This window comes from Arachis hypogaea, chromosome 1 (assembly GCF_003086295.3).
Source record: "Arachis hypogaea cultivar Tifrunner chromosome 1, arahy.Tifrunner.gnm2.J5K5, whole genome shotgun sequence".
NCBI classification, from domain to species: domain Eukaryota; kingdom Viridiplantae; phylum Streptophyta; class Magnoliopsida; order Fabales; family Fabaceae; genus Arachis; species Arachis hypogaea.
This window is the reverse complement of record NC_092036.1, coordinates 8,692,387-8,718,552: the sequence shown is the minus strand read 5'-3', so window position 1 is coordinate 8,718,552 and position 26,166 is coordinate 8,692,387. Positions and strand designations below refer to the sequence as shown.

The 26,166-nt window shown below is 35.0% G+C and overlaps 3 protein-coding genes across 26 annotated transcripts; 1 reads left to right on the top strand and 2 right to left on the bottom strand.

The window, feature by feature from the left end:
* Positions 1 to 1,017: 1,017 nt before the first annotated feature.
* Positions 1,018 to 4,457, top strand: LOC112794773 (WAT1-related protein At3g02690, chloroplastic). 11 transcript variants are annotated; one of them, XM_072236717.1, is made up of 9 exons: positions 1,018 to 1,570; positions 1,736 to 1,974; positions 2,113 to 2,160; positions 2,273 to 2,395; positions 2,492 to 2,516; positions 2,560 to 2,734; positions 3,108 to 3,340; positions 3,526 to 3,586; positions 3,952 to 4,457. In XM_072236717.1, the coding sequence occupies exons 1-9, from the start codon at positions 1,207 to 1,209 to the stop codon at positions 4,052 to 4,054; spliced, it is 1,371 nt and encodes a 456-aa protein (XP_072092818.1). In that variant the 5' UTR covers positions 1,018 to 1,206; the 3' UTR covers positions 4,055 to 4,457. The 11 variants fall into 11 exon arrangements, 10 of the variants coding, with proteins under 10 accessions (XP_072092818.1, XP_072092808.1, XP_072092820.1 ...); XM_072236707.1 differs by having other exon boundaries at positions 1,712 to 1,974; XM_072236719.1 differs by having other exon boundaries at positions 1,709 to 1,974; positions 2,565 to 2,734; positions 3,169 to 3,340.
* A 726-nt stretch (positions 4,458 to 5,183) lies between these two features.
* Positions 5,184 to 10,854, bottom strand: LOC112794708 (pentatricopeptide repeat-containing protein At4g20770). Of its 13 annotated transcripts, XR_011881802.1 has the most exons (5): positions 10,348 to 10,854; positions 7,178 to 10,028; positions 5,850 to 6,059; positions 5,716 to 5,760; positions 5,184 to 5,443 (listed from the first exon to the last, which is right to left on the bottom strand). XR_011881802.1 is itself a non-coding variant. In XM_072236694.1 (2 exons), exon 2 carries the CDS (start codon positions 9,966 to 9,968, stop codon positions 7,650 to 7,652), a length of 2,319 nt encoding a protein of 772 aa, XP_072092795.1. In that variant the 5' UTR covers positions 9,969 to 10,028; positions 10,348 to 10,854; the 3' UTR covers positions 5,184 to 7,649. The 13 variants fall into 13 exon arrangements, 2 of the variants coding, with proteins under 2 accessions (XP_072092795.1, XP_072092800.1); XR_011881797.1 differs by having other exon boundaries at positions 5,184 to 5,760; positions 5,850 to 6,167; XR_011881788.1 differs by having other exon boundaries at positions 5,184 to 5,760.
* A 3,732-nt stretch (positions 10,855 to 14,586) lies between these two features.
* On the bottom strand, positions 14,587 to 22,684 carry LOC112794696 (protein TIC 40, chloroplastic). Of its 2 annotated transcripts, none has more exons than XM_025836679.3 (15): positions 22,174 to 22,684; positions 21,230 to 21,344; positions 20,976 to 21,033; positions 20,853 to 20,870; positions 18,901 to 19,207; positions 18,335 to 18,438; positions 18,176 to 18,239; positions 17,626 to 17,698; positions 17,108 to 17,148; positions 16,798 to 16,843; positions 15,948 to 16,042; positions 15,596 to 15,699; positions 15,470 to 15,517; positions 14,998 to 15,039; positions 14,587 to 14,949 (listed from the first exon to the last, which is right to left on the bottom strand). In XM_025836679.3, the coding sequence occupies exons 1-15, from the start codon at positions 22,391 to 22,393 to the stop codon at positions 14,923 to 14,925; spliced, it is 1,362 nt and encodes a 453-aa protein (XP_025692464.1). In that variant the 5' UTR covers positions 22,394 to 22,684; the 3' UTR covers positions 14,587 to 14,922. The 2 variants fall into 2 exon arrangements, with proteins under 2 accessions (XP_025692464.1, XP_025692470.1); XM_025836685.3 differs by having other exon boundaries at positions 14,587 to 14,926.
* Between the last annotated feature and the right edge of the window lie 3,482 nt (positions 22,685 to 26,166).

Sequence of the window (26,166 nt, the reverse complement as noted above, 5' to 3'; positions counted from 1 at the left end):
ATTATTATACTTTTCATCTCAAATTTTTTGAATGAAAAAAATAAGAATAGATTAAATTTTCATCATTTGTTCTAGTTTATCACCAAATAGAATACAAAAATACAAAATTTTGTGTCTCTGTCTATCACTGTCTTGTCTTGTCTTGTTCTCAGTGTCTTGTCCTGTTCTCAGAAACAAACTCAGCCTAAATCCTTAAATAGAGTTCAAAGACTAATGATAAACCCTTAAATAGAGCTCAAATTTGCGACGGATTAATCATTAACCTGTCGGATTAAAAGATACAGTAAAAAATTAAAAAAATATTTTTTATTCTTAATATTTCAATTAAATATTTAAAATAGTCTTTAAACTTTTTTATAGTTAAAACTTATTGCTAAAATTTTAATTCTTAAATTTTTTTCGTATTGTTCTTCTTTCAAAATTATTTCTCTTTTCTTTATCTCTATTAGATCATAAGACTTAATATTAGATATATGATTACTTTTGTCTTTGATAATAATTCAATGTAAACATGTTGAGTTAAAAAAATATATATTGATCAGAATTATGAATAAAAAATTCAATAAATTATTATTATTTTTTACATTAATTTAATTATATTTTAGATTAATTTTAATACATTAATATTGTAAATTATTTTATATAATTATTTAATTATATTTATTTTTTTAAATAATTATTAACAATATCCATATAAAAACAAAAAATATTATAAAAATAGTTATTAAATTAATGATCATGGATTTATATATAAATAAATATATTATTTAATTTATTTTAATTATATATTTTGTATTTTTATGTACTTTATATAAATAATTAATTTAATAATTAATTTTTATATATATAATATTAATATAAAAATAATTATTTTATTAACATAATATTATATAATTAGATACATATTTAGTATTGAATTAATTTGTCGCAGAGATGCAATTTAAACATTATTTAAAAATATGGCCAAAATGAACTATTATATACAAAAAATATAATTTGAACTCTTAATACTTGTTAATCTAAAATTCTTATTAGTTTGCGTTCAATTATAAGAAAGGTTTATATGGAGAAGAATATACAAGTACGTGTGATGCTAGGGACCCATGCTTTGTAAAAAGATCATACATCCATGAAGTGTTTCAGGTGCAGTTAGCGGTTATAACCACCACACATTTTTCCCGCTACATATTTTCCGACACAACACTCATGGCGTGCTGCTGCACCTCTCCCTCCGCCACCGCCGGCCGCTACTTCTCTATTCACAACTCTCGCAGTTCTCAATTTCGCATCAACACTTTCCCATTCCTTCCTTCTCCATCTTCTACCGCTGCATGTTCCATTCGATTTAGGGTTCCGCGCACCACTTCACTTAGACACAAACCATTCACCGTCTCCTGCACTCCCACCGGCACCGAACAACAACAGCTCGACTTCCAAGATCCCCCTCCTTCTTCCCCCCTAGATTGCGTCGGCACCGGCCAAGACGTCGAGTGCGTTGCACCCTTCGCCAATGAAGAACAGGGACAAAACGGCACCGTATCGTTATCTTCGGAGAACAATAAGGAACAAGGTATCAGTCAATTTCCCTAACTAACTAATAACTAACTGTAAGTCTGTAACTGTCAGTAACGGACCACACTACTAACTAATAACTGTCAGTAACAAAAGAAATCTGTTTAACTATAGTTATCTTGTGTGTGGATTGAAGAAGGTGAATCATTGAAGTGCCTTGCAGAAGGGCTTTGGGAATTGACAGTGCTGGTATCACCGTTCTTCTTCTGGGGAACTGCAATGGTGGCTATGAAGGAGGTGATTCCAAAGACAGGCCCGTTCTTTGTGTCGGCGTTCCGGCTAATACCTGCCGGGTTCCTCCTCGTCGGGTTCGCTGCTTCAAGGGGAAGACCATTCCCTTCGGGACTCGATGCCTGGCTCTCAATCTCTCTCTTTGCATTAGTTGATGCAGCTTGCTTTCAGGTCTGTTCATATCTTATGCTCTCAAAAGTTATGAAAATTTCTATGGCAGTATATTTGTTACTTCGTTAGTTTGTTTGTTTAGAATGAAGGGGAATTGAAAGCAATGCTGATTGATTGGTGTGATGTTAATGTAAACAGGGTTTTCTTGCAGAAGGGTTGCAGAGGACTTCGGCTGGTTTGGGCAGCGTATGTTTGCAGTTAATCTCTTATTTATGACTACTGTTATTGTTATTATTAGTGTAACTGCATTTCAACTAATCACATTACGTTAAATAAGTATCGGTGCTTTCTAATGCAGGTTATAATTGATTCACAACCTTTGACAGTAGCTGTGCTTGCAGCTTTGTTATTTGGTGAATCCATTGGGATTGTTGGTGCTGCTGGTCTAGTCCTTGGTGTAGTTGGACTTGTATTACTCGAGGTAAACTTCGAGTCTGCATTTATACCAAAGGCACTAAATTACTTATCCTACTCATTAAACACAACCTGAAATTACCCGTTTTATAAATATATGAAGGGTGCAACAGTTACCAGCCCAAAAGGTACAACTACCTATGAGTTACCTTCTATATGTTTGTTTGGTAGTGAAGGATCACCGTGTTTGTTGCAGTTACCGGTGCTGTCATTTGATGAAAGCAATTTCTCACTATGGGGAAGTGGGGAGTGGTGGATGCTTCTTGCAGCCCAGAGTATGGCAGTTGGCACAGTTATGGTTCGATGGGTCTCCAAGTACTCTGATCCTGTCATGGCAACTGGATGGGTAGGCTCCAAATCTATTTATAGAATCTAATGCTTGTTGATTTCATGTTGGTTACCACATTTGGATACTATGAAACTAAATTGCTTGGTTAGTATTGTTCTTCCAATCTAGGAATGATCAGACAAAATGCAATACTTTTTTGGTAATACAAGATGGCAATTTGTGCTTAACTATATGACCTTGGATGTGTTGGAGTTTTTGTTATGGATCATCATATATCATAAAGATAATTGTCTCTAAACTCTCTATAACTAGTGAAAATGTATCATATAGATCTTAGGCTTGTATCTTATTGATTATTTTATCTAAAAGAAAACTATACCTGTCTAAGAAAAGAGGATTGGGCAAGTGATAGGAAGAAGCTATTTAGCAGATGGCAGCATTGTTTAGGTGGAAGCATAGCTCAAATGTTTACCCTGCCATATTTGTTGCAGCATATGGTTATTGGTGGCCTCCCTCTAGTGGCATTCTCCATTCTTAACAATGATCCTGCTCTCAGTCAGAGTCTTCAAGAGTACAGTTCAACTGATATATTGGCACTACTCTACACATCCATTTTTGGAAGTGCTGTGAGCTATGGTGTGTTCTTTTATAGTGCAACTAAAGGTTTGTATATCTGATGTCATGATATTCCTCTTTTCTTTCTATGCAGATGAGTATTTTATTATTCCTTCAAGCTTCCACGATAAATATGAAGTTAGAATAGTTCATTGGCTCCTGTTTAGCTATGAGATTCTTTTTGGTTTTCAAAGATGCAGTGTAATGATTTTGCAACTTGTGATATGCTGCAGGTAGCTTGACCAAGCTCAGTTCACTTACGTTTTTGACCCCAATGTTTGCTTCAATTTTTGGGTAAGGCTGCCTTACTGTGGAACAGAATTTTCAGGTTTTTTTTGTTACGTAGTAGGGAGAATGAAATCAGAAATAAATAACAAGTGACTGGTGATATAGCTATTCTTTAACAGTAGAATATTAAAGAGAAGAAAGTACCTATTACAAGTTTACAACTAAAAGCACACATTTTTGGAAGAGAACCACCACCTTGATGCATCGTTCATAATCTTCCTAAGTGTGACCTGGCCCTATCATTTTGTTGTACATTGTGCCACTCACATTTTCTCTAGGGATTTACACTTATTCTTTTGAACTTTCAGATTCATGTCAATGTATCTGGGTTTTACCTTTTATGATTCAAACATTTTGCTTTGGTATTTCAGGTTTCTGTATCTCGGGGAGACCTTCACGCCTGTACAGCTAGTCGGGGCCATCGTTACTATAGCTGCGATATACATGGTTAACTTCAGAAACACTTCAGAATAAATTAAAGTAATCAGTTTCATACTGTTCCTTTCAAGTTGCTAATACAATGGACAAAAACTACTCGTGAGGCTAGATTTGTGTCATCAACTCAAAAGGAGGAGTGGTACTAGCAGCTGGTTTGAATTTTGGATATAACACGAATATGATTGGTACATTCTCCAGCACATGATCATCATGCTTTCTTCTCCTGTAAATACAATTTTGGTTAGTTCTCGGTACAGGTCAAACTGCTCGAGCCTCTTGATATAGCTAAGCCTAAAACATGGTAGCTACCTGCGTTGAATTCAGGCCTTATACTGGAATAAATTGTTTCTTTTTCCATGAATATTTGCTTTCTTGTACAAGATGGCTTTGTATGTTACATTATGGCTGAAGAAGAATGTGTAGAACGTAGATTTTGGCTTGCTTGTGAGTTGTGACAAGTTTGTGTTTTGTTAATCACATGAAAGGATAATATTGGTAGTGGGTTCTGGACACTAGTATTTATCAACCATTTAGGAACAGGGAAGTGCTAAAGTTGTGATGTTCCAAATATGATGTCTTCTGTTGAATCTTTTGGGGAAACAATAAAAAAAAAAACCTGACAAACAAACACGTTGACTAAAAGGTGGATATTCTGTTAGCCAATTGCAGATAGTTTTAGTTAGTAGTCACTAAAAGGTGGATATTCTGTTATTCTAATTTGTCCACCTCAACAGCTCCTCTGCTCTAATGAGTGTGTATATATATACCTACTTCAATGTATGAAAAATGATATGAAGTGATCAATTCTGTTTAGAGGTGAACGCGGATTGTATATATATACCTATTGTGTTTGGAATACAAAATCTAAACACAAAATCTAAATTTCAGCATTATTATTCCAAATATCAATTTAAGTATGTTATTGAATTTAGATTTTGTGTTTAAAGGTGAACGCGGATCGGATCCGGATCAGATATGACCAAAATTTCAATCCGATCCGCACTAAAATCATCTGATCAGATCAGATCCAATATCAGCCGTTTTTAAACTTCATATGCTACTTTTGTATGTACATTGAACAAATCTATTAACATGAATGATCGGATTCTTTCTTTTCATATATATAGATATAGATTATAAAGCATGCAACAATAGAATAAGGTGGTTTGAGGAAATAAATATTATAGAGAAAAAATATATGAGTTTACAAAAAGTTACTTAGTAATGGATAAAACCTTTCTTGAACTCTAAACGCTAGGAGCCTCAAGGGACTAAAATCTGAATCACTGGAAAGAAAACAAAATTTAAGGTAAATACTCCCAACACGCAAATAGTAGTGCACCCACCTTACTCCCAAGCTGAGACAACATTTGTTGTACCCTCTTGCATTGATTCCAAACCAAAAAGTCCTAAAGCCACAAATACCTTACCCAATTCATAATTCATAATTAGCAAAAACACAACACCCTGACCAGATTTATTTGCTTGTTGTCTAAAGTGTTATCTGGGAAAACAATAATTATAGAACAATCTTAAAATATTACTATGACAACAATATTACTATGATAACTATGAAAATCAAGCTATGACATTGTGGCCGGATAACCAGCTACTTAAATACATATATCATAGTAATATTGTTGTCACTAGTTCCCTTTTTCCCAGATCTTTAAATCCCATGAATCCGTTCCTTTTACCTCATCATACACATGAAAATTTGTATTTTTCATCTTCTGAAGTTGCTGCAAAACAGAAAACATAAACAATAAATTAAACTCTTGTATCTACTTTCGTAGTTAAATTCAATAATCAAGAACTGAAAGCATAATACTTATCAAAATGGAAAATTAGAATTTCCACTTAGTCTCAACGGCAAAAAAGAAGGGTTGAATCAAGCAATCAATTCCACTGCTTCCAACTCCTAAATTTCCACCAAATCCAATCATCCATTGAAAAAGAAGCCACCACAACTTCAGAGATTCAAACAACTTATGACTGACCCAAGTTGCTGCAGAACAAGCCTTCAGAAGCACACCCGAATCTGCATTTATGCCCAAAAAAAATTACCAAGAGAAGGAAGTGGTCACCCCAATTCCATGGTCTGTGAAATTCTCATGGCCAAACCAAGTCATGGGGATGCTGTCTGCTCCTGCTTCATAGGAAAAAAAATTACCCCACTTTATGAGCATATATATGATCATAGCTTTCCAACCAATCTAGCTTTCCTCTTATGTTCCACATCCATTGCACTTGGTTTTTTAAAAATGCATTCCTTTAAATCATAGGGTATACATCACAGAGTAAATAATAATAGCATAACAAAACTTATTTGGGAGATTGGATCACAAAAGGTTGGAAAGTACAAACATAGATATGCACATCAAAATATAGGGCCCATAAAGGGGTGTTCGGAATTTGCTTTGTATTCAATCAATTTTATATTCATACACTTCAGGTCATAATAGCACAAACCATAATGCCAATTATAACTAGATGAGGGAAAGTCCAAATGGGAAGATACTCCTGATGTTATGATGTTCACATGAAAAGCAGAGAGCACAAACTAAGCTCTTAAATTTGGACAAAAAACTAAAAGCTAAGTTCATAAATCTCTGTCGAAAGACTAAAATAAAATGACACAACTATCTCAAATACAAATAAACAACCAAAGCAAGTCATTGTCGACATATTATTCATAGAGTAAAGTGACAATTAGATCCATAAGGATTTCGACCTCGGACTAATTAGTCCTTAAAGGAAAAAAAAGTATCAATTAGGTCCTCTACGATAATAAATGGTGAACATGTATGTCCTTTTGTCATTAGATAGTGCAAAACGAAACAAAGTTATCAATGTATTTCGTTATCTACAATGGTGCGTGTACCGTTGCAACCACATGAGCATGGAAATGATATAGTTTTGGGTAGTAAAGCATTTATTATCTTTTGAGTTTATATATAACCTTCATCAACTGCTCTCTATTTACTACGAATCCTATCAAAACAGGTGAAATTTCGCTCCAAAAGTTATTATTTACGTGACGTATTTTATAAATAGACCCATCACATTAGTAAATGGTATATATAATCACTACTGTTAAGATTGGGGAGCAAAGCGGAGGTGGTTGGAGCAATTATGGAAGAAGGCGGCCATGAATACCTTTGAATCCCATTCCGCCATATTCCGCCATGGAAAAGACACCGCTTTGCTGCCATCAATGTCTCTATCATGTTTCGGTTCGCTATGGTTACCAACCCCATAAGTGAACTTTGCTATTAATAGGACAAGAAGCAGCTTGCAAAGCAAGCTTACTGCTTCCACTCCCACCACTTGTACGCATCAATTGAAAAAGAAGCCACCAAATTGGGAAAGAACTGCACCACAAACCACATGCCCGCACCCAATTTCACCCTCTGAAGAATTTGCAGTGCGAAGAACTCATGGAGTGATGAACGACCCAATTATGATGTGAGGTGCTGCCACCTCCTACTTCAAGGCCAACAAAATGAGTGAGCTTTACATGTATGTATAGGATTTCTAATGTAAAGATGGCATTGATTTTTCATCCACTATCACAGTGATATCATATTTCTTAATTGAACTTGTTGCCAATCAGGTGGAAGATTATAATCTACAGATTGTTTTCCATAATGTTCTGAATATCATTCTTGTGCTCACTCCAGCTATAACCAGGATCCTTGCGGACCCTATTATCACTCATTAGATGCCTGACAGCCCTTGCATCCTCCCATCTTCCCAAAGAAGAGTACATGTTTGCTAGAAGCACGTAAGATGCCGAATTCAGAGGGTCCAACCGGAAGAGTTCCTCCGCTGCTCTTTTTGCTAAGCTCAAGTTAGTGTGAATGCGGCATGAGCTTAAAACCACTTCCCAAACAACTGGATCATCCTTGCATGGCATAGTATCTAGGATCACTTCTACTTCCTGGAATCGCCCTGCTCGGCCGAGGCAATCTATGATGCAAGTGTAATGATCTGACTTTGGCACCACTCCAAATCTTTGCTGAATTGAATTGAATATCTCAACTCCTTCATCGATCAATGCAGAGTGGCTACAACCAGTTAAGACGGCAACAAAAGTAATATCATCAGGTTTTTCACCAGATGTGATCATGTCCTTGTAAAGGGAAACAGCCTCGTCACCATATCCATTCTGTGCATAACCATGTATCATTTCGTTCCAGGTAACAGTGTTTTTACTTGGCATTATATCAAAAAAGTATCTGGCTTGATCCACATTTCCACATTTACAATACATTTCTATAAGAGAACTGCCAACAAATATGTCATCTTCATAACCATCTTTTATGATCTGAGCATGAACCTGGCGTCCCTGGGATAATGAAGAGAGTTTTGCGCAAGAGCTCACAATGGTAGTAAATGAAAACTCTGAAGGATAGAAGCCGCATTGGCGCATCTGCTTAAAGAAAGAGAAAGCTTCATTGTCCTGAGAATTTATTGAGAACCCTGCTATCATTGAGTTCCAACAAACAACATCTACTTTGGGCAGCTTATTAAATACATTCTTTGAAGACTCCATTTTCCCGCATTTTGAATACACATTGATAAGACCACTTGAAACATACTCATCCTCGTAGAACCCAAACTTCTGAGAGGCTGCATGAACCTGTTTTCCAGCCTCAAGAAGTCCCAGTTCCGCAGATGAACTAAGAATAACTGCTAATGTAGTTCGATCAGGAAGCTGATATTGGAATTGCATTTTTCTAAACATTTTTAGTGCCTCTTCATGATCTGCATTCTGGCTATAGGCTGAGAGTATAGCATTCCATGAACTCAAACTCGGGCAAGGCATGCTATCAAATATATCACGCCCGGTTTTAACATCCCCAGACTTGACACATGCTGCTAGCATATTGATATAAGTAACATCATCCGGTTCATATCCACAACACTGCATTCTCTGGAGATACTCCACAGCTTTCTCACTGTTGCATTTGTTGCCATACCCAGCTATCATCACATTCCAAGAAACAACACTATGCCGACTCATATTCGCGAAAACTTTTTCAGCGCTATCCATGTCCCCTATTTTCGAATACATATCCAGCTTCGAGTTGCTTAAATGGATGTCTCCCTCCAATCCCAGTTTAATTGAGAGTGTGTGCACTTGTTTTCCATGACTCTGATTGCATAGACCAATGTCCCTTTCATCAAATCCTCCTTTTGCGCACACACCCAATATACTGGACAAAGATACAGAATCAACATGAACCCCCTTTTGCAGCATGAGCCTAAACATCTCCAAAGCTTCCTTGACTTGATTCATCTGTGCTAATCCACCCATCATTGTAGTAAAGGTAACCTCATTAGGCTCATCAATGTCATCAAAGACACGAATTACATCCCCAGAAAGGCCACACTTAGCATACATGGACAAAAGGGCATTAACTACATAAATGTTACCGTCAAGACCAAGCTTGATCACAACCCCATGATTTTTCCTACCGCATCCTGCATCCAAAAGAGCACCACAAGCACTAAAAACAGTAGTAAAAGTTATATGGGAAGGTTTAACACCTTGTTGCATAATCAAATCATAGGTCTCCAATGCTTGTCGTTCATAGCCAGCACGTAGCATTGTACTGATCATGGTGTTCAACGAGATGGTGTTCCTTTCAGGCATTTCCAGGAACAAACAACACGCGTCTTGCAAGTTGCGGTTTTTGCAGTAGGCAGCCAAGATGGCGTTCCAAGAGAAGATGTTCTTTTGAGGCATTTTAGCAAACACTTGATGTGCAGAGACAATGTCACCACAGTTGGAGTACAATTGGACGAGGTTGTTGGAGAGAAAAGTGTCGGAGAAAAGGCCCACTCGGAGGATTCTCGCATGGAGAACCTTGCCGGATGATAGAGCTTTGCTGGCAATGCACGACTGAAGTAGCTTTGCCAAATAGGTACTCTTGCTTTCCATCAATAACTTGCTTCACTTTGAACTTCCCAAGTCAGACTATATAATCTATTATTGGTAGCACTGAAAATTAAAAAAAGGACTATCTTGAAACTATAAATACAACAAAATGAATTCAATCTACAAAAAAAAAAAAACGGAGTTGAACCTGTATTTCATCTATTCATGACAATGAACTGAAACTGAGGCGGCAAGCAATGAACCAATTATCTAATTCTAATCAATAATAACTAATTACATCAAATTAAACAAATTATCTAAACCCACATCAAAATTTATAATTGAAAAACTGAAAAAATCAGTATAAAAAATTGATAGAATAAAAAATGAAAAAAAATAAATAAAAAAACAACTCAGCGAATAGTGAAGTCAGTGAACTCACGCACACTGCAGAAGCATAAGCAAGAAGACGGCAACGGGAACGAGGAGGAATCACGAGCAGAGGAAGCAGACGCACGGATGAAGCAGAGGCAAACTAAGACAAGCGGCGCTGGGGACGAGGCAGAGGAGCCAACGGTGACGGCAAGCCGGCAGAGAGAGAGAGAGTGAGCGCTTCGACACGAGCAGAGCAGAGGAGGGCTTACCAGAGAGAGACAACGAGGAGGAAGGTGAGGGACTGCGAGGTAGGCAGAGGCCGGAGACCGGAGAGGCAAGTCGGCGAGGTGAGCGACCGACGGCAAGGAGAGAAGTGGGAGTGACGTGAGCTCGTAAGGGACAACGGCGTGGTGAATGACGCGGGCGGTGGTGATGCAGACCCAGAGGCACAACCATGGCAGCAACAACACCACTGCCGGCGACCGGAGGATACCTTCCCTTCTCTGTTACAATTTCATGGGAGAGAAGAAAGGGGTTGGAGTTTGATAAAAAAAAATGAAATTGTGTTTGGGTTAGAGTTAGATTTTAAATTTAAGGGTATTATTGTAATTTTAAATATTTTAGTTTTTATTTTTATTTTAAAATAAATATAATATTAAGGCATAAACATAATTTAATTCAGTTCACTTTTATACTAAATATAATATTAAGATTTATTTTAGTATGAGATTTTCGGTTTTAGTTTTTTAATATCACGCTATCTAAATGCTAAATTGACTTATGAAAAGTAGTAGTATTAATGTCTAGTGTAATTTTCAAAATCAAATTGCAATTTTTTAAGAAGCAGCTTATAGAGAAGTTAAAAAATAACTTCTCTCATAATACTTCTACTTTTCATCACATTTCTATAAAAATAAGCACTTTTAGAATCCAAACACAAAATAACTTATTTATAAGTTACTTTTAACAGAGTCATTTATTGTTTAAGTTATTTTATCAGAAGGAGCTTAATTAAGTTGATTATCCAAACTGGACCTTATTAGTTTAACCAATTTAACTGTAATTCAAATAAAATAATTAAATTATAATAAAATAATATATAAAATATAAATAAATACACAAAATGAATAGCCAAATTATTATTTATAAATACATTATTATTTTTTTACAAATACATTATTATTTCTAGAAGTAATAACCAAATCAGTATCCGAAAGATTCAAACGTTGACATTTTGGTACCTCACTATCGTTATTGACAAAATGGTCCTTAAAAAATTTTAAAATTTGACAAGCGTGCCGCCGAACTCGCCGGAGCAATTTTCGTCAAGCATAATGCTGATGTAGCTACCGTGTTTTGGTGACTTGGCAAACCACCCCTAAAGTTTCCTCCCCAACGCACACTCCCTCCCCTTCCCTCTCTCCCTGTCACAGCCCCCATCCCAACGCACACTTCTCCCCCATTGTAGTCTCCGCCGTATCACAAGCCCCTCCCCAACGTACACTTCCCCTTTCTCCCTCAACACCACCATTCACAGCAGCAGCAACCTCCACCACTCTCCCTCTCCAACGCACACTACCCCTCCCTCCCTCAACCCCACCACTCGCAGTAACAATAGCCTTAATATCAACAGCAACAATAATCTCCACCACTCCCCCTTCCCCACACACACTCCCCTCTCCCTCCCTCAACACCACCATTCACAGCAACAACAACCTCAACATCAACAGAGTTGTTCCAAATCATGAATTGTCCCAAATTTTTAGGTTAAATTATCATTCAAAAAAATTAATAAAAATAAAACTCAGAGAAAACAAACAAATTCATATACAATAATCAAAATAAAATAAAATAAAACTTAATACACCACCTCCAAAGTAAGAATAGAAGAACACCAGACACAGAGAGGGCACGACACGATGGAGTCAAGATGGAACCCAGACAGAGGAGGCATGGCAGCGACTATGAAGGCGACAGCGGTGAAGACGCACAGACAACGCAATGCCACAAAGGAGATAGACGACACTGGCGTACGCAGAAGATTCGAATGACGAGATGGCGACAGTGCAGTGTCGATGACACTAGCTCTGTAAGACTGAGAAGGTTGAACTCCACTGCTATTTTGGGGGAGAGTGAGTTGAAAGTGTGAGACACTGTGTTGGAAAGGGGATTAGAATTCAAAGGGACAAGAGAAGAGGGATTAGGATTCAGAAAGAGAGATTTTGGATTGAGGAGAGAGAAAGTGCATTGAGGATGGGGGATTAGGGTTAGGGAGGGGGAGGGAAGAATTAGGGTTGGGGGAGGGGGGGAGAGTGCATTCAGGAAGGGGAGGGGGAAGGAGAAGGAGAAGCGCGTTGGAAAGGAAGAAAGGAAGAAGTAGGGTGTGGGGGGAGGGGGGATTGCCATGTCATCAAAATGTAGTGGCCATGTCAGCACTGTACTTGTCGGAGATGTGCTCCGGCGAACTTGTGGGTATGCTTGTCAAATTTTAAAATCTTTTAAGGACCATTTTGTCAATAACAATAGTGAGGTACCAAAATATCAGCGTTTAAATCTTTCGAGTACTGATTTGATCATTACCTCTTATTTCTAAGTACTTTTTTATTTATACTATTATTCATACTTCGAAAAAAAATACACATAATTAAAGCTAATTTTAGTAATGAACAACAAAAATGTTATAACAACTAACAGGTTGTGGGGCTGATTAGTTCAACAAAATGAGAGCCCAAAGCCAAATCAAATCCAAAACTTACAACCCCTAAGTCAAACACAGCAACAAGAATAAACAAAAGACAAAGCCAATATAAAAAATACAAAAAGGCAGTAAAATTGTCACAAGAATGAATAGCCAACGATAAAACTTCATACTAGTTGAGAATCTAAGTGAAAATACTAAGTAGTTAGTTTTTGGTTAAAAACGCAATATGAGAAAGAGAGAAAATGATCTCACATAACAGAATTGATCACTTCATATCATTTTTCATACATTGAAGTAGGTATATATATATATATATATATATATATATATATATATATATATATATATATATATATATACTCATTAGAGCATATAAGCTAGTAAAGCTGTTGAGATGGACAAATCAAAATAACAAAATATCCACCTTTTAGTGACTGCTAACTAACACTATCTACAATTAGCTAACAAACTATTTTCTATTGTCAGGGTTTTTTTTTATTGGCTAACAAACTATGCATCATTGATATTCACAGTTCAGTTCAGTAACTTCAGTTCAATCAGTTCATACTTCACAGCTCAAAGAAAAATAAAATATCATTAACTCACATATCAGTAATTCAGTATCACTATATCAGTACATCAGAGACATGCAACAGAGCTTCAATGACTTCAGTTCACAGAGCTCCACATAATCAAAAAATTACTCAACCATACTCATTAGTGAGACAGAGACATGCAACAGAGTTTCAGTGACTTCAGTTCACAGAGCTTCACAAAATCAAAAAATTATTCAACCATACTCATTATGGAGACAGAGACATGCAAGACTGCAACAATTATTCAATCAATTAATCAAACAATGATATCCAAAAATATATTACCTAGAAGGCTGGAAGCTTGAAGACGCCTTCAGAGACACCGAGTGACCAAGACAAGGAGCAGTGGTGGAGCATAGCACCTTCGAACCGAGTGACCAACAGAGCTAGCAACAGCGTGGGTGCGTGACGAAGGCTTCGACGTTCCCACGATGGCTGCGCAATGGAAGGAAAGGAAGGTTGCGATGGCTGCTGCGCGATGGAGGGGAAGGGAGCAAGCTGATGGTGGCTGTTCGAAGGACGACACCGGCGGCACGAGGAGGTGAGGGACGACGAGCTCAATGAGATTGGAAGGAGCCCCGCGTGAGAGAGGCATTCTAAGTTCTGGAAGTTGGATCTGGTTGGGGGCTTAGGGCTAATTGGTCTTGCTGTTTACCCGAATCGTTTTCCTCAACGGTTCACGGTTAAACCAATTCAACCGACTAGTCCAAACCGGTTTTCAGAACCTTGAAAATTAGTATATCGAGCTCTTGTTTCTTGCAATTTTATGATCGGAGAGCACCGAATCGTACTTCATCTATATAATCTCGCTTTTTTAAAAAAAAAAAAAATCTACTTTAGTGCTCTATGAATATATAATTTTCCCGGATCATGCATGGCGTCTTTTCGACTTAACCAAGTAAATGGCAATAGTTACAATCGTTACACGGTTTGTGTTGCATGCTTTATTTAGGGTATTTGACATTTTGCACTTTACCACTTATAGTACATAGTTCAATGACACGACAGCTTATGCTCATGAAAGATTTAACCTCAATTCTGATAGCTCAAGTTCAAGTTAGCTAGGCCTATCTAAGAACATTATTCCAAGTACATAAAAACCACACTGTAAATGCAATGCCTCAAAAAAAAAAAATTAAATATACAATCTCAACTATTTCAGCAAAAAAGAAAGAGAGAAAATTCCAACTATGGGAAACGATTAGACCCAGGCCAGCCAGTTATTGTGTGTATGGTCACCATGAAGCTGAAAACCAGTGAGCTTGTTGCATGCAGTATGGATCGATCCATGAGAAAATGAGTGTTTGTAAAGTTCCTTGTGGTTAGAGAGAGCTTATCTCATTGCTCATCTGAGAAGGCATGAATGGAAAAACTTGACCAGCAAAACAACAATGCACAAATGAAATCAAGGTGGACTTACTCCGGGGAACATCTCTGATATTTTATTGAACACGTCCATAACCTGTAAAGTCAAGAGGAAATAAATATGAACCAGAACTTTTCATAACCTTTTAGCAAAAGTTTAGAAAAAACAAATTTTCTGCTCGCAATCTAGTCCTGATTTTAAGATTTGAAAGTGAAAAATTCATCCTTTGTCATTTCCTTACAAAGCAAATTTGTCCCTTACCATTCAAAAGATCGGACAGATTCATCATCCCGTACATGTATGATTTTGTGTGGAAGGATTAATCTATCACCCTTTCTGAATGGCAATATACAAATTTGTCATTTTTAAATCTTAAGGAATGGTTTTGTCCTTGTATTTTTTCCTCTAGGACAAGATTGAAGGTTTACTCTTTTTTTTAGTAAGTTGAAAAAAAGTAACTTCTGGAAAGAGTTTTGAGAACACACACAAACACCAAAAAAAAAGTATTAGAAAAGTATCAGCATACCTCCTTATCATTTTGATATTTAGTGATATTCATTGGATTCTCTGAACACTGCAAGCACAACAAAATGCATTCAAAGTTTTGATATGCAGATTTTAACGATAATGTACTTAAAATAAAAGAACATACATCCATGATTGCTGCTTGAACTCTCGGATTTTGAAATGCCCTCGCAACTTCAGGATCACCCATAATCCTTGAAATGACTTCTTCTGGGCTAAGTCCAATTTGATCTGATGAAATGGAAAGAAAAAATTGTAAACTACTCAGTAAGATTCATACTTGAGCATTACCAAATCTTAAAAGAAAAATATTGTCTACGAATTGAACCAACATATGAACAATTTTTTGGGTCAATATTCAAGACAATCATGATGTTCAAATAATTAATAATATTTTCAAGACAAAAAAAACAACAATATTAGATAAAAGGGGGGGGGGGGGGAAGTGGAACTACATTAAAAAGCAATCAATTTCTTACCAAATTGTTGCTTAACTTCAGGACTGTTAATGTCAAATTTTTTCAAGGTGTCCATCATTCGACCGTCCCATTCAGTGCCTCCCCCCATGTCGTTTCTGAAGTTACATATGAAGAAATAGGAAGCGTAAATGAAAATTTACAGATCACCCCAAAGAAGATTGTAAACTATTACACCAAGAAAATATGCATAGATTTATCTAATTGTAGCTGTGCACACAAGATTAAACTCACAGGTAATAGCACCATATGAATCCCAGCAATAGAGCATCTAAAATATAGATCAATCTATAAATAATAACAAGGAAAATGATGAAACTTAAGAGAACAAGCTACTCTACTGCCTTCCTGGAGTTCATTGTCCAGGGAATTCTTATTTTATATTATGATTTTGTTGACAATCATAAGGCAATTCCCCTTTAAAATACCCATTTGTGCTACTATTTTACGATTAAGAAGCAACTGCCCTTTGTACATATTATACAATAAATTACTGTACTTATTGTATTTTTTTTTATTCTTACCAATTATTGCATTTATTTGATGGATCAACAAACCACGAAACCCTTTTTTTTTCCTATCTCTATCCGAAAGTCTACTTTCTTTAGCCATATGCTAGATTGATGGCTCTTGTACAAAAGCGGAAGGAAGATAATCATTTCCTTCAGGATAACCATTTTTCAAAACTCAAAATAGGAGCTTTCTATTTTCTAATTCGTAAAGGTTTAAAAAAAAGAAAAAGAGCATTGATTTCAGTTAGTTGATCAAATTCACCAAACGAAGACAAGGTGATCTAAGTAATGGGAACATTGGTGGAACAAAACACACTGCAGAAAGGGTATCAAGAACTAACAGCATTTCTTCGAGTTGTTGACGGTACTGTGGATTCTGCAACATCCCTGTCAAAAGCGCAACAATACAGCAATTAGAACCCATTGGCCAATCATATTAAGATGTTATATAAGAATTAGTAAGTCTATTACTCTATTTAACAAGCAAAACGTGATTTTTGGTCCAAAGACTATTTTAAACCAATATATACAAAAGGAAAAGGACCTCCAATGAAAAACATATTGTGAACAGTCAGCATTGTGGTTTCAAATGATTTATTAGCACTGCACAGAACCCAAAAGACAAAAAACTTGTCAAGCATAGAGAATTACATTTGAAGGTAGTAGGGTTCCTCATCTCCTCGGGCAAATAACTGCAACAGTACCAAAAAGTAAAATTAAAACTTCTGGGTAAGGGGTAGAAGATTTCAAACAATATACAAAAGCAAACAAATGATATCTGTAACTTTTCATCAAGCAATTAACAATGCAAAAAGACATATTTACTCATCTAGGTTCAGCATAAGGCATGGAGAAATGAGTTAGCTCTAAAGAACAGTCACAACTCAAAAACATAGCAGCTAACCTTTTAACACTTTATTTTGAGGATAAAGGGAAGTTTATAAGGAAAAAGGATAAGAAAAGAATGCAAAGGCAGAGGCTTCCCCTCAAACACTGAGCAAATACGATAAAAACTGAGATATTAACCACTTTGATCTTTAGTTACTTTTCAAATTAATATAGAATAAGGATCTGCTTGAAGTTGTCCATATTCAAACCATCGCAGCCAAAATAAATTTTTTAATAGAAATGCAAAAGACAACCATCTAGATGAAAGGAACTAATATTACGGATAAACCATCTTCTGCACGGTTGGGTCTTCCATCATTTTCTCCAAGGCTTCCACTGATAAGACTGATTTTCCTATCCAAAGAAAAACAAGTGCATATTTAGACCTCAGCAATTAAGACAAACAACAAATATTTAGAAATAACAAACAAGGTTAAATAACATCCAAACAAACCTGTAAAAACATGATTAGGAAACAATGGTTATTGGAACAAGAACTATGCATATTTAATCTATGACATTGTTTCAATCAAAGCATTGAATATATAATTGTGTCAAAAGTTAAATAATATTTGAGAAGAAAGGCTTCATTAGCAAAGTGCAAAGTACAAAGACAAGTGAATTACCCTTGGCCATCATTAAAACAACAAAAGAAAGCAGGATCAATGAGTATGTGCAATCACTACAACACCAAGAACAAATTTCGATTTGACAGGACTTCTCTAAACATTTCCTTGAAATTGAGGCTTGATTACATGTATTACGTTACAAAGTGTTGAAAGCAATAAAACATAATTGTAATAGTTTCAATTTGAACTGAATCTTACGTACGTGTAGATTGAGAACCAGGTGAATCACCAAAACCTTGGTTAGAGGGAGCTCCATTTTGAGAAACCTTCAACAAATGTTCATAATTTTACATATTACGTATTAAGAATAAATACAAACCATTAAACTCTTTTAGCAAAGGTTGCATCTTAAATTACTCACCTCATCTGGAACCCGAGCTTCCGTGGATGAACTCGATTCATCATCATTATAGGTTTCAAATGGGCTCTTCTGAACAGTTTCCTCAGGAGAAACATCTACAAAAGCTGTAATGTAAAACTTATTAGGAAATTCCAGCATGAAAAGTGTCAAATTTTTATGCAAATATAGAAACTATGAACATCGAAGATAATCTCTCTACTTATAAAGATAGTCTTCACGTTTTCACATTAACTATGTAAAATGTACCCTGAGATTTCAAAACACCTATATCTATATGAATAATTTTATATTGAAAAATAAATGTAACGTAACTTAAAAGTAAATTTGTTTATATAGAAAGAATTTCAAAATGATAAGGATGGCCTTCTATTTCTAATTTCCTCTTCTCTTTTTTCCTTTTCACTTTCTAGTTCTTAACAGTGAACAAAGTTCTATATTATATTATTTGTTGCATGCACTTTGTAGTTCATATTAGTCATTTGCTATTGCATATCTCAATAAATTTCACAAGAAGCATGTCTCAATCAACAATAAGGAAATTGGAGAGCTAAGATGTTGTATCTTACCCATTTTTTTGGGTTCATTTTTTACTTCCTCTTCATCTTTGACATTGGTGGTAGCAGGTGCTTCTACTTTTGTTGCAGATACATCTACTGTAACAGAAGACCGAGATGAACTTTGTGTGGAAGGTGACCTAGATTGAGTACCTTCAGAACCGGCAGATGAAGTAGGTCCTGATGCTGGTGCTGAAGGCACTGGAAAAGGAAAAGGAGATCCAGCAGAAAATGCAGAACTGCTAAATTGGTTGTTTTGTGAATTTGTCTGGCCCATGCTGCCCATCATGGTCTTGAAAGCTTGTTGCATTGCATATTTCTGGAGGATTGAAATGTCAATGTCACGAGCAAAAGTTATGACAAAAAACCCCAGTGTAAACCCATGAAACATAGGCTTAATCAGCTTCTAATATACTTCCTCTTTCCATGAAAAAGTCATTATTTGTCATTTTGCATATCTACGAAGCATTAACTAATTTTACTTTTTTCAGTTTCACCCTTATATTTACTACCCCAATTAAATATAGCAATTGTAATCTTATGAAAAGAAAGAGTAATGCAGTCGGTATAAATGTATTTTCTACAATTGAGCTAATTTAATGGTTTCTCGATTCTTGTACAACATTCTTTCAAAGACACTTATTCATGTACACAAGGAGTAACCACCACAAAAATATAACAAATAAAAGCTGACATTATAAAGAAAACACACGCACACAAAATATTGTATACCATATGGGATTCAATAAAAAAGAATGAATGACAAACAACACAAATATTAAAAATAGGCATACTGTTGATTAAAACTGGTATATACTGTACAATTTAAGCATATGCAAATATCTCAATCTCTAAAATTCAAGAAGAAAGAATGTTGCTCATCTAAACTAGCATTGTGTTCCTTCTACAGTTGTAGGAGAGATGATCTTCATTTTATCTTGCTCTTAAAATTTGATACATCATGTTTTGGGGTCAATACTTTTAGAAGTGAATACAAAATATGCATGGATAATCTCCCTAGATCTATCTTTTTAGCCTTTCAACTGCACTATATTTTCACAAGAACTGCATCATAAAGGGTAATCTAGAGAAGGTGAACCGTAGCAATGAAAATCGTTAGGCAGGATTTTAAACAATTAGTTAACCATGAAGCACACATAAATAACACATCAAATGGATTTATCAAATTATTCACCCAAACTTTGATAATCATTTCTTAGTAGTAAAGGTGCAAATACCTATTTAGATTAGTTTTGCAAGCAGCCTGCAATCATATCTTGAAGAAGGAACCAGGTAAAAGTACCACGAGAAGGCTCGAGTAATGCTACTTCACAAAGGATCAGACACATCCATGATTCCCAATATATGAGTGACTAAGAGTATCATAATTTATCATCTTTTGGAGTGCAACGAATACTAGTATTCATTTAATATCTTTGATGTTAGGCTTACGCCTTATGCGATCAAAGACCAAAGAGGAGATCATTTATTTCTTCTTCTTTTTTTCTTTTCTTGGCTTTCATATTGGCCTCTTATCCTCCTGTCTTAGAAATTCTCTTCTTTTCTAATGAAATTATTTTTCTATCTATCTGAAGTTTCCTTTTTGGTATAAGGAAAGTATTCCGAAAGTTACTTTTTGGTGACTATGAATAAGATCTAAGCTATTGTTGAGAATGTTAGACTAAGATAGGAGGAGCCAGAAAACAAAGATTGAAAATTTATGGCTATATTATTCTAACTGAATATATTGTGATAGAAATGAAGATCAACTATCCCTATTTAACTGAATATAATAGTTCAAACCCTAACCCTAATCAAATAAGGAAATAATAGCAAATATCAAAATTAATCCTAGAAGATCATATATATAGTAAAATCTCTTTTAGATCTTACACCGATTACCACAATGGAATTGAAAGAACGCACCCGATCAAACCCATGCCTTGCAATAAAGGGGCACTCACCTTTAATCTTCCAACTCCCTGGAAAGACAATTTAATAAACATACAGAAAAAAATGTTAAAATAAATTAATTAATAAAAGGACTAATTATTTATGTAGAAAACAGTTGGGGATATGGTTCTCACCCATGAAAACAGCGCAGATAGCCCAACACCAACACTAATCCAGAAGAGAGGAGACCCTCTATAGCAAATAAATAAATAACAATCTTTAAGCACAAGATACAAGTAAATTGAAAACAACACCAAAGAACTCATCCAAATGTCTCTGATACCTTAACAAAATATTTTCCCCAATAAAGACCAGCAAAAGAATTATGAGATCGGACAAATAATCAATGCAACATTTAGACAAGAAAGGGAAATCTGTTAAAGATTACATGGTTGAAGAAGGAGATGGTGATGTTTGTGGGTTAAATCCAACTGATGATGTTGTTTCTTGACCACTCGAAGAAGAGACGCTAGCAAAATGTTTCAGGATCAGCTTCTCCTGCACTGTATACCAAATTTGATACTTATACCAACATCGATATATATTCACTTGTACAGAAAATAGTCATTGACAAATGACAAGATACAATAAGGGGATCAATTTAGATGACAAACACTGCCAAGATGGAAATTATATTCAATGCACTTTTCCTCCAAACTTGGATAAACAACAGAATTGCATAAAAACCAATCAACCTTGTGCACAAACTAAGTTACTCAAAAGATCACATTCCGCCCCCTTCCAATTTCCAAAAACAATTGGTGCCTACCACCAAGCATATCTAACTGGGAAAAAAATGACTCTGAATTATGAACAATTATTAAACCCTTGAAATCTCAACATATCTCAATATAAAGGCCTATCCTCACTAGCATTCACTATGCACTTCTGAGTTTCGGTCCATTAACAGAAGTGCCATCATAGTAAATCCAGTTCACAACACAGCAATAGCATCAATGTAAACTATGACTACCACTTCAGCTTCAAGTCTACAAACTTTATAAGGCTCCAGCATACCCCATCACCTATTTCTTATTCTTCAATACTAATCATAACAAATATAGACGTGGTAATCTAAAAATAATAATAATAATAAATACATAAATTTGTGCATATATTTTGACAAGATTCTAATAAAAAGTCAAATAAAAGAATAATAAAGTTTTTATTTTGATTCAAACATACTATTATCCCATAAGCTTATCCAATTACATTCATTATATGTATCACAAAACCTAAACAATATAATTACATATACAAGAGAATAATCAACTAATCAAGCAAAAAGAACACGGCTAATTAAAATTAAAATATCAATACAAATATAAATACCAGATTTCTGGTTTTGAGTTGGTTCAGCTTGAGCCCTAGTAGCATTCGAGTGAGAAAGAGCAAAAACACGGTATCTGGAATTCTGAGGAGCAATGAAAACGCTCCCAATAGAGAAGTGCTTTCTGTTGAAAACGTCTCTAGCTTTAGCATCTCTTGCACCAAAATGCCCCAAAAGCAATGGTTTTTGGGAAGAAACAAGGGCTAAATTAAGGTTCTCCATTCTCTCTTTGAATTCCAAGCTGTGAAATTGGAATCCAAAAATTGAAAAACAGAGAAATTAATGAGAGATGAGAACGATATGATGTATTGAAATGGAAAAGGTGAATTTTGGAAGATTCTGTGGGAAAGTTGCGAACTTTAGAGAGTTCAGTATGTGGGGATTTCTACAGAGAAGTGATTGGGGAAGAGAAACAAAGCGGCTTATAGTGAGAGTGTGTTTTGGGTTTTGGGTTTCTAGGGATAAAAACCTTGGACATTTTTACAAATATTAAAAATTTAAAATTGTTGAGGTACTTGTCGATGGAATATACTTTACTTTTTAAAAAAAAAATAATAATTAAAAATAATTTGTTCTTGGTAGTTGCTGCCTTGCTGGCTGCTGCACTAATTAATTTTACTATTTTTTTATATGCTGTATTATAAATTAGAAATTATCTCATAAATTTAGGGTTGAGTTTTATAAAAATAAAATAAAATAAAATTAGGTTGAGGTTAGGTTTGAGTTTGACTAATCCCAAGCTAACCTTATCTGCACATCTTCCTAGATAATAGTACATCTAATGTTAATTGTTAAACAAATATTTTAAATAATTGGTTAGAGTTTCACTTAGTTTTTTAAAGTATTTTTAAAAATATAAACATATTAATTTTATGTTTGTTGTGATAAAAACAAATTGAATGTCTATTTATGAGAAATAGTGAGAATTCTTGATCTTTCTCAATATCTCTCTCAATTCGAAAATTAGGCAGCCAACTTTTCCTATGCTGAAGGAATAGTTTTTTAACACAAATTGAAAGTTAATGAAAATTAAAATTAAAGGTTTGTCATCTGTATAAATAGGTGAAGTTTCGTTTGTTTTACACACAGCAATAAAATAAAAAGCAACTCTCTCTCTTTATATTAAATTTTTATCCTCCCTCTTTCATACGCTACTAATATATAATAATAGTAAATATATAAGTTTTTTCTATTATTATATTAAGATAATTATATTGGTGAATATTAAAATTAGAGTCTTCTATTTATACTTATTTATTTTATATTTATTATATCTTCGTTAGTTATTTATTTTACAATACGTTATTAGCACGAGACTCTGATCAAATTTTTAGGAAGACTCAGGTAACAAATTTTCATTATGTCGAAACTCTCTCTCATATTAAATTTAATGCTCTTGATATCTGGAAACAATTATTTATCATAGATATTAGATGCTAAAATCCATCTTGATTCAATGGATCTTTGAGATACCATGAAGGCTGAGAATAATGCATCCCAGAAGGATAAAGCTAAAGCCATGATTTTCCTTCGTCGTCATCTTGATGAAGGATTGAAAAATGAATATCTCACATTAAAAGATCCTGCAGATCTTTGAAAAGACCTTGAAGAAGGGTTTTATCATAAAAAAACGGTGATACTTCATTAAGTCCGATATGAATGGACGCACTTGCGTCTCCAGGATTTTAAATCCATAAATGAATATAATTTTGCAATATTTCGAATCACCTCACGAATGAAATTATGTGGAGAAAATATAACTGATCATGATATGTTGGAGAAAATTTTCTCAACCTTTCATGCCTCGAGTGTGCTCCTGCGCAGCAGTATCGAGAAAAAGGATTTAAAAAATATTCTGAGTTGACTTCTTGCCTTCTTGTTGCTGAACACAATAATGAGTTGCTTTTAAAGAATTATGAAGCACGCCCTGCTGACGCTGCCCCATTTCCTGAAGTAAATGCGGCAAATCATTACCCCAGAAGAGATAAATGGCAAGGTTTTAATAACAAGAAAATTTATGGAATAAAAAGGAATTATGTTCAAAAGAGAGGATCTCACAAAAAATGGGATAAAGAAAGAAATATTGGGTAAAATAAATCAACAAAGAATAAGTGTTTCCGTTGTGGTGGAAAGGGTCATTGGTTGCGTACCTGTCGTACACCAAGGCACTTAGTCGATCTTTATCAAACATCTTTGAAAAAGGATGATAAAGGAAAGGAAACAAATTTCGTTTCAAATGATGCTGAAAATTCCACCACTCATTATGATGTATCCGATTTTTTTGAGGATCTTGAAGGAAATATTGGTCATTTGATTAATGATGGAATAGTTTAATATGTGAAATTGTTAAGTATTCATGTAAATAAATCATGTATGAAACTTATTGTTAAGTTTTATTTTCTATATATTTAAATTTCAAATATGATGTATATAAATAATGAAATATTAATATTTATGAATTTTGAAATTATTAAATGTGTCATGTTTTATAATAAAATGTTAGTATATGACATTATTTTTATATACAGTGTTTCTTAGAAAAATAATTCCGATCAAATATTCAATTTAATTGTGCATACTACTCATTTTATTATTATTTGTCTTTGAAGAAAATGGCAAGGATATGTAATGAAGATGTATGCCTTGCGGATAGTGCAAGTTTGCACACTATTATCAAAAGTGATATATATTTTACCCATCTTGTGCCAAAAGAAGAATATGTTAATACTATTATTGGCTCAGGCAATGTGATTGAAGGCTCCGGAAGAGCTATAATTTTGTTTTCTGGATGAACAAAATTCATAATAAATAATGCACTATTGTCTACCAAGTCTCTAAGAAACTTGTTGAGTTTTAAAGATATTCGCCGAAATGGATATCATATTGAGACTATGAATGAGGGAAATCATGAGTACTTATGTATCACAACTCATGATTCAAATAAAAATGTTATATTGCAAAGTTGCCCTCACTTTCATCTGGATTATATTAAACCAAGATTAGTGCAATTGAATCACATGCCACTGTAAACCAGAAGTTTACTAGCCCAAATGAATTCATAACTTGGCACGACTGATTGGGTCATCTGGGAACAACCATGATGCGAAAAATTATTGAAAACTCCCATGGACATTCACTAAAAAACTAGAAAATTCTTAAATCTGGTGAATTTTGTTGTGCTGCATGTTCTCAAGGGAAGTTAATTTTAAGGCCATCACCAGTAAAGATTGGATTTGAGTCCCCTAAATTCCTAGAAAGGATTCAAGATGATATATGTGGACCTATTCATCCACCATGTGGATTTTTTAGATATTTTATGGTCCTGTAGACGCATCTTCGAGATGGTCACATGTGTGCTTATTGTCTTCTCGCAACCTGGCGTTTGCGAGATTACTGGTTCAAATTATTCGATTAAAAGCACAATTTCCAGAAAATCCAATCAAAGCAATTCGTCTTGATAATGCTGGTGAATTTACTTTCCAAGCTTTTGATGCTTATTGTATGGCTAATGGAATAAGTGTTGAACATCCAGTAGCTCATGTTTACACACAAAATGTGTTAGCAGAATCACTTATTAAGCGCCTCCAATTAATTGCTAGACCCTTTCTTATGAGAACAAATCTCCCAACCTCGGTTTGAGGGCATGCTATTTTACATGCCGCAGCACTTATTCGTTTGAGGCCAACGAGTTACCATCAATTCTCTCTTATGCAATTAGCTTTTGACCAGCAGCCAAATATTTCTCATTTAAGAATATTCGGGTGTGCGATATATGTTCCCATTGCACCACCTAATCGCACCAAAATGGGACCTCAAAGAAAATTGGGGATATATGTTGGATATGATTCTCCCTCTACAGTGAGGTATCTTGAGATACAAACTGGAGATGTATTTAAATCCCGGTTTGTCGATTGTCATTTTGAGGAATCAAAATTTTCAACATTAGGGGGAGAGAATAAGCTTCCTGAAAAGGAACTTAATTGGAATGCATCATC

Bases quoted from the DNA above. Each gene is read 5' to 3' on its own strand.
- LOC112794696 (XM_025836679.3), bottom strand. From the start codon at position 22,393: ATGGAGAACCTTAATTTAGCCCTTGTTTCTTCCCAAAAACCATTGCTT. The intron at 16,043-16,797 runs GTTAGTTCTTGA...ATGTAACTTCAG, and splicing joins CAACAACTCGAAGAAATGCT to AAACGACATGGGGGGAGGCA. The intron at 14,950-14,997 runs GTAAGTCCACCT...TTGCTGGTCAAG, and splicing joins TATCAGAGATGTTCCCCGGA to TTTTTCCATTCATGCCTTCT.
- LOC112794708 (XM_072236694.1), bottom strand. From the start codon at position 9,968: ATGGAAAGCAAGAGTACCTATTTGGCAAAGCTACTTCAGTCGTGCATT.
- LOC112794773 (XM_072236706.1), top strand. From the start codon at position 1,207: ATGGCGTGCTGCTGCACCTCTCCCTCCGCCACCGCCGGCCGCTACTTC. The intron at 1,571-1,708 runs GTATCAGTCAAT...TGTGGATTGAAG, and splicing joins GGAGAACAATAAGGAACAAG to AAGGTGAATCATTGAAGTGC. The intron at 2,396-2,491 runs GTAAACTTCGAG...AAATATATGAAG, and splicing joins TTGGACTTGTATTACTCGAG to GGTGCAACAGTTACCAGCCC.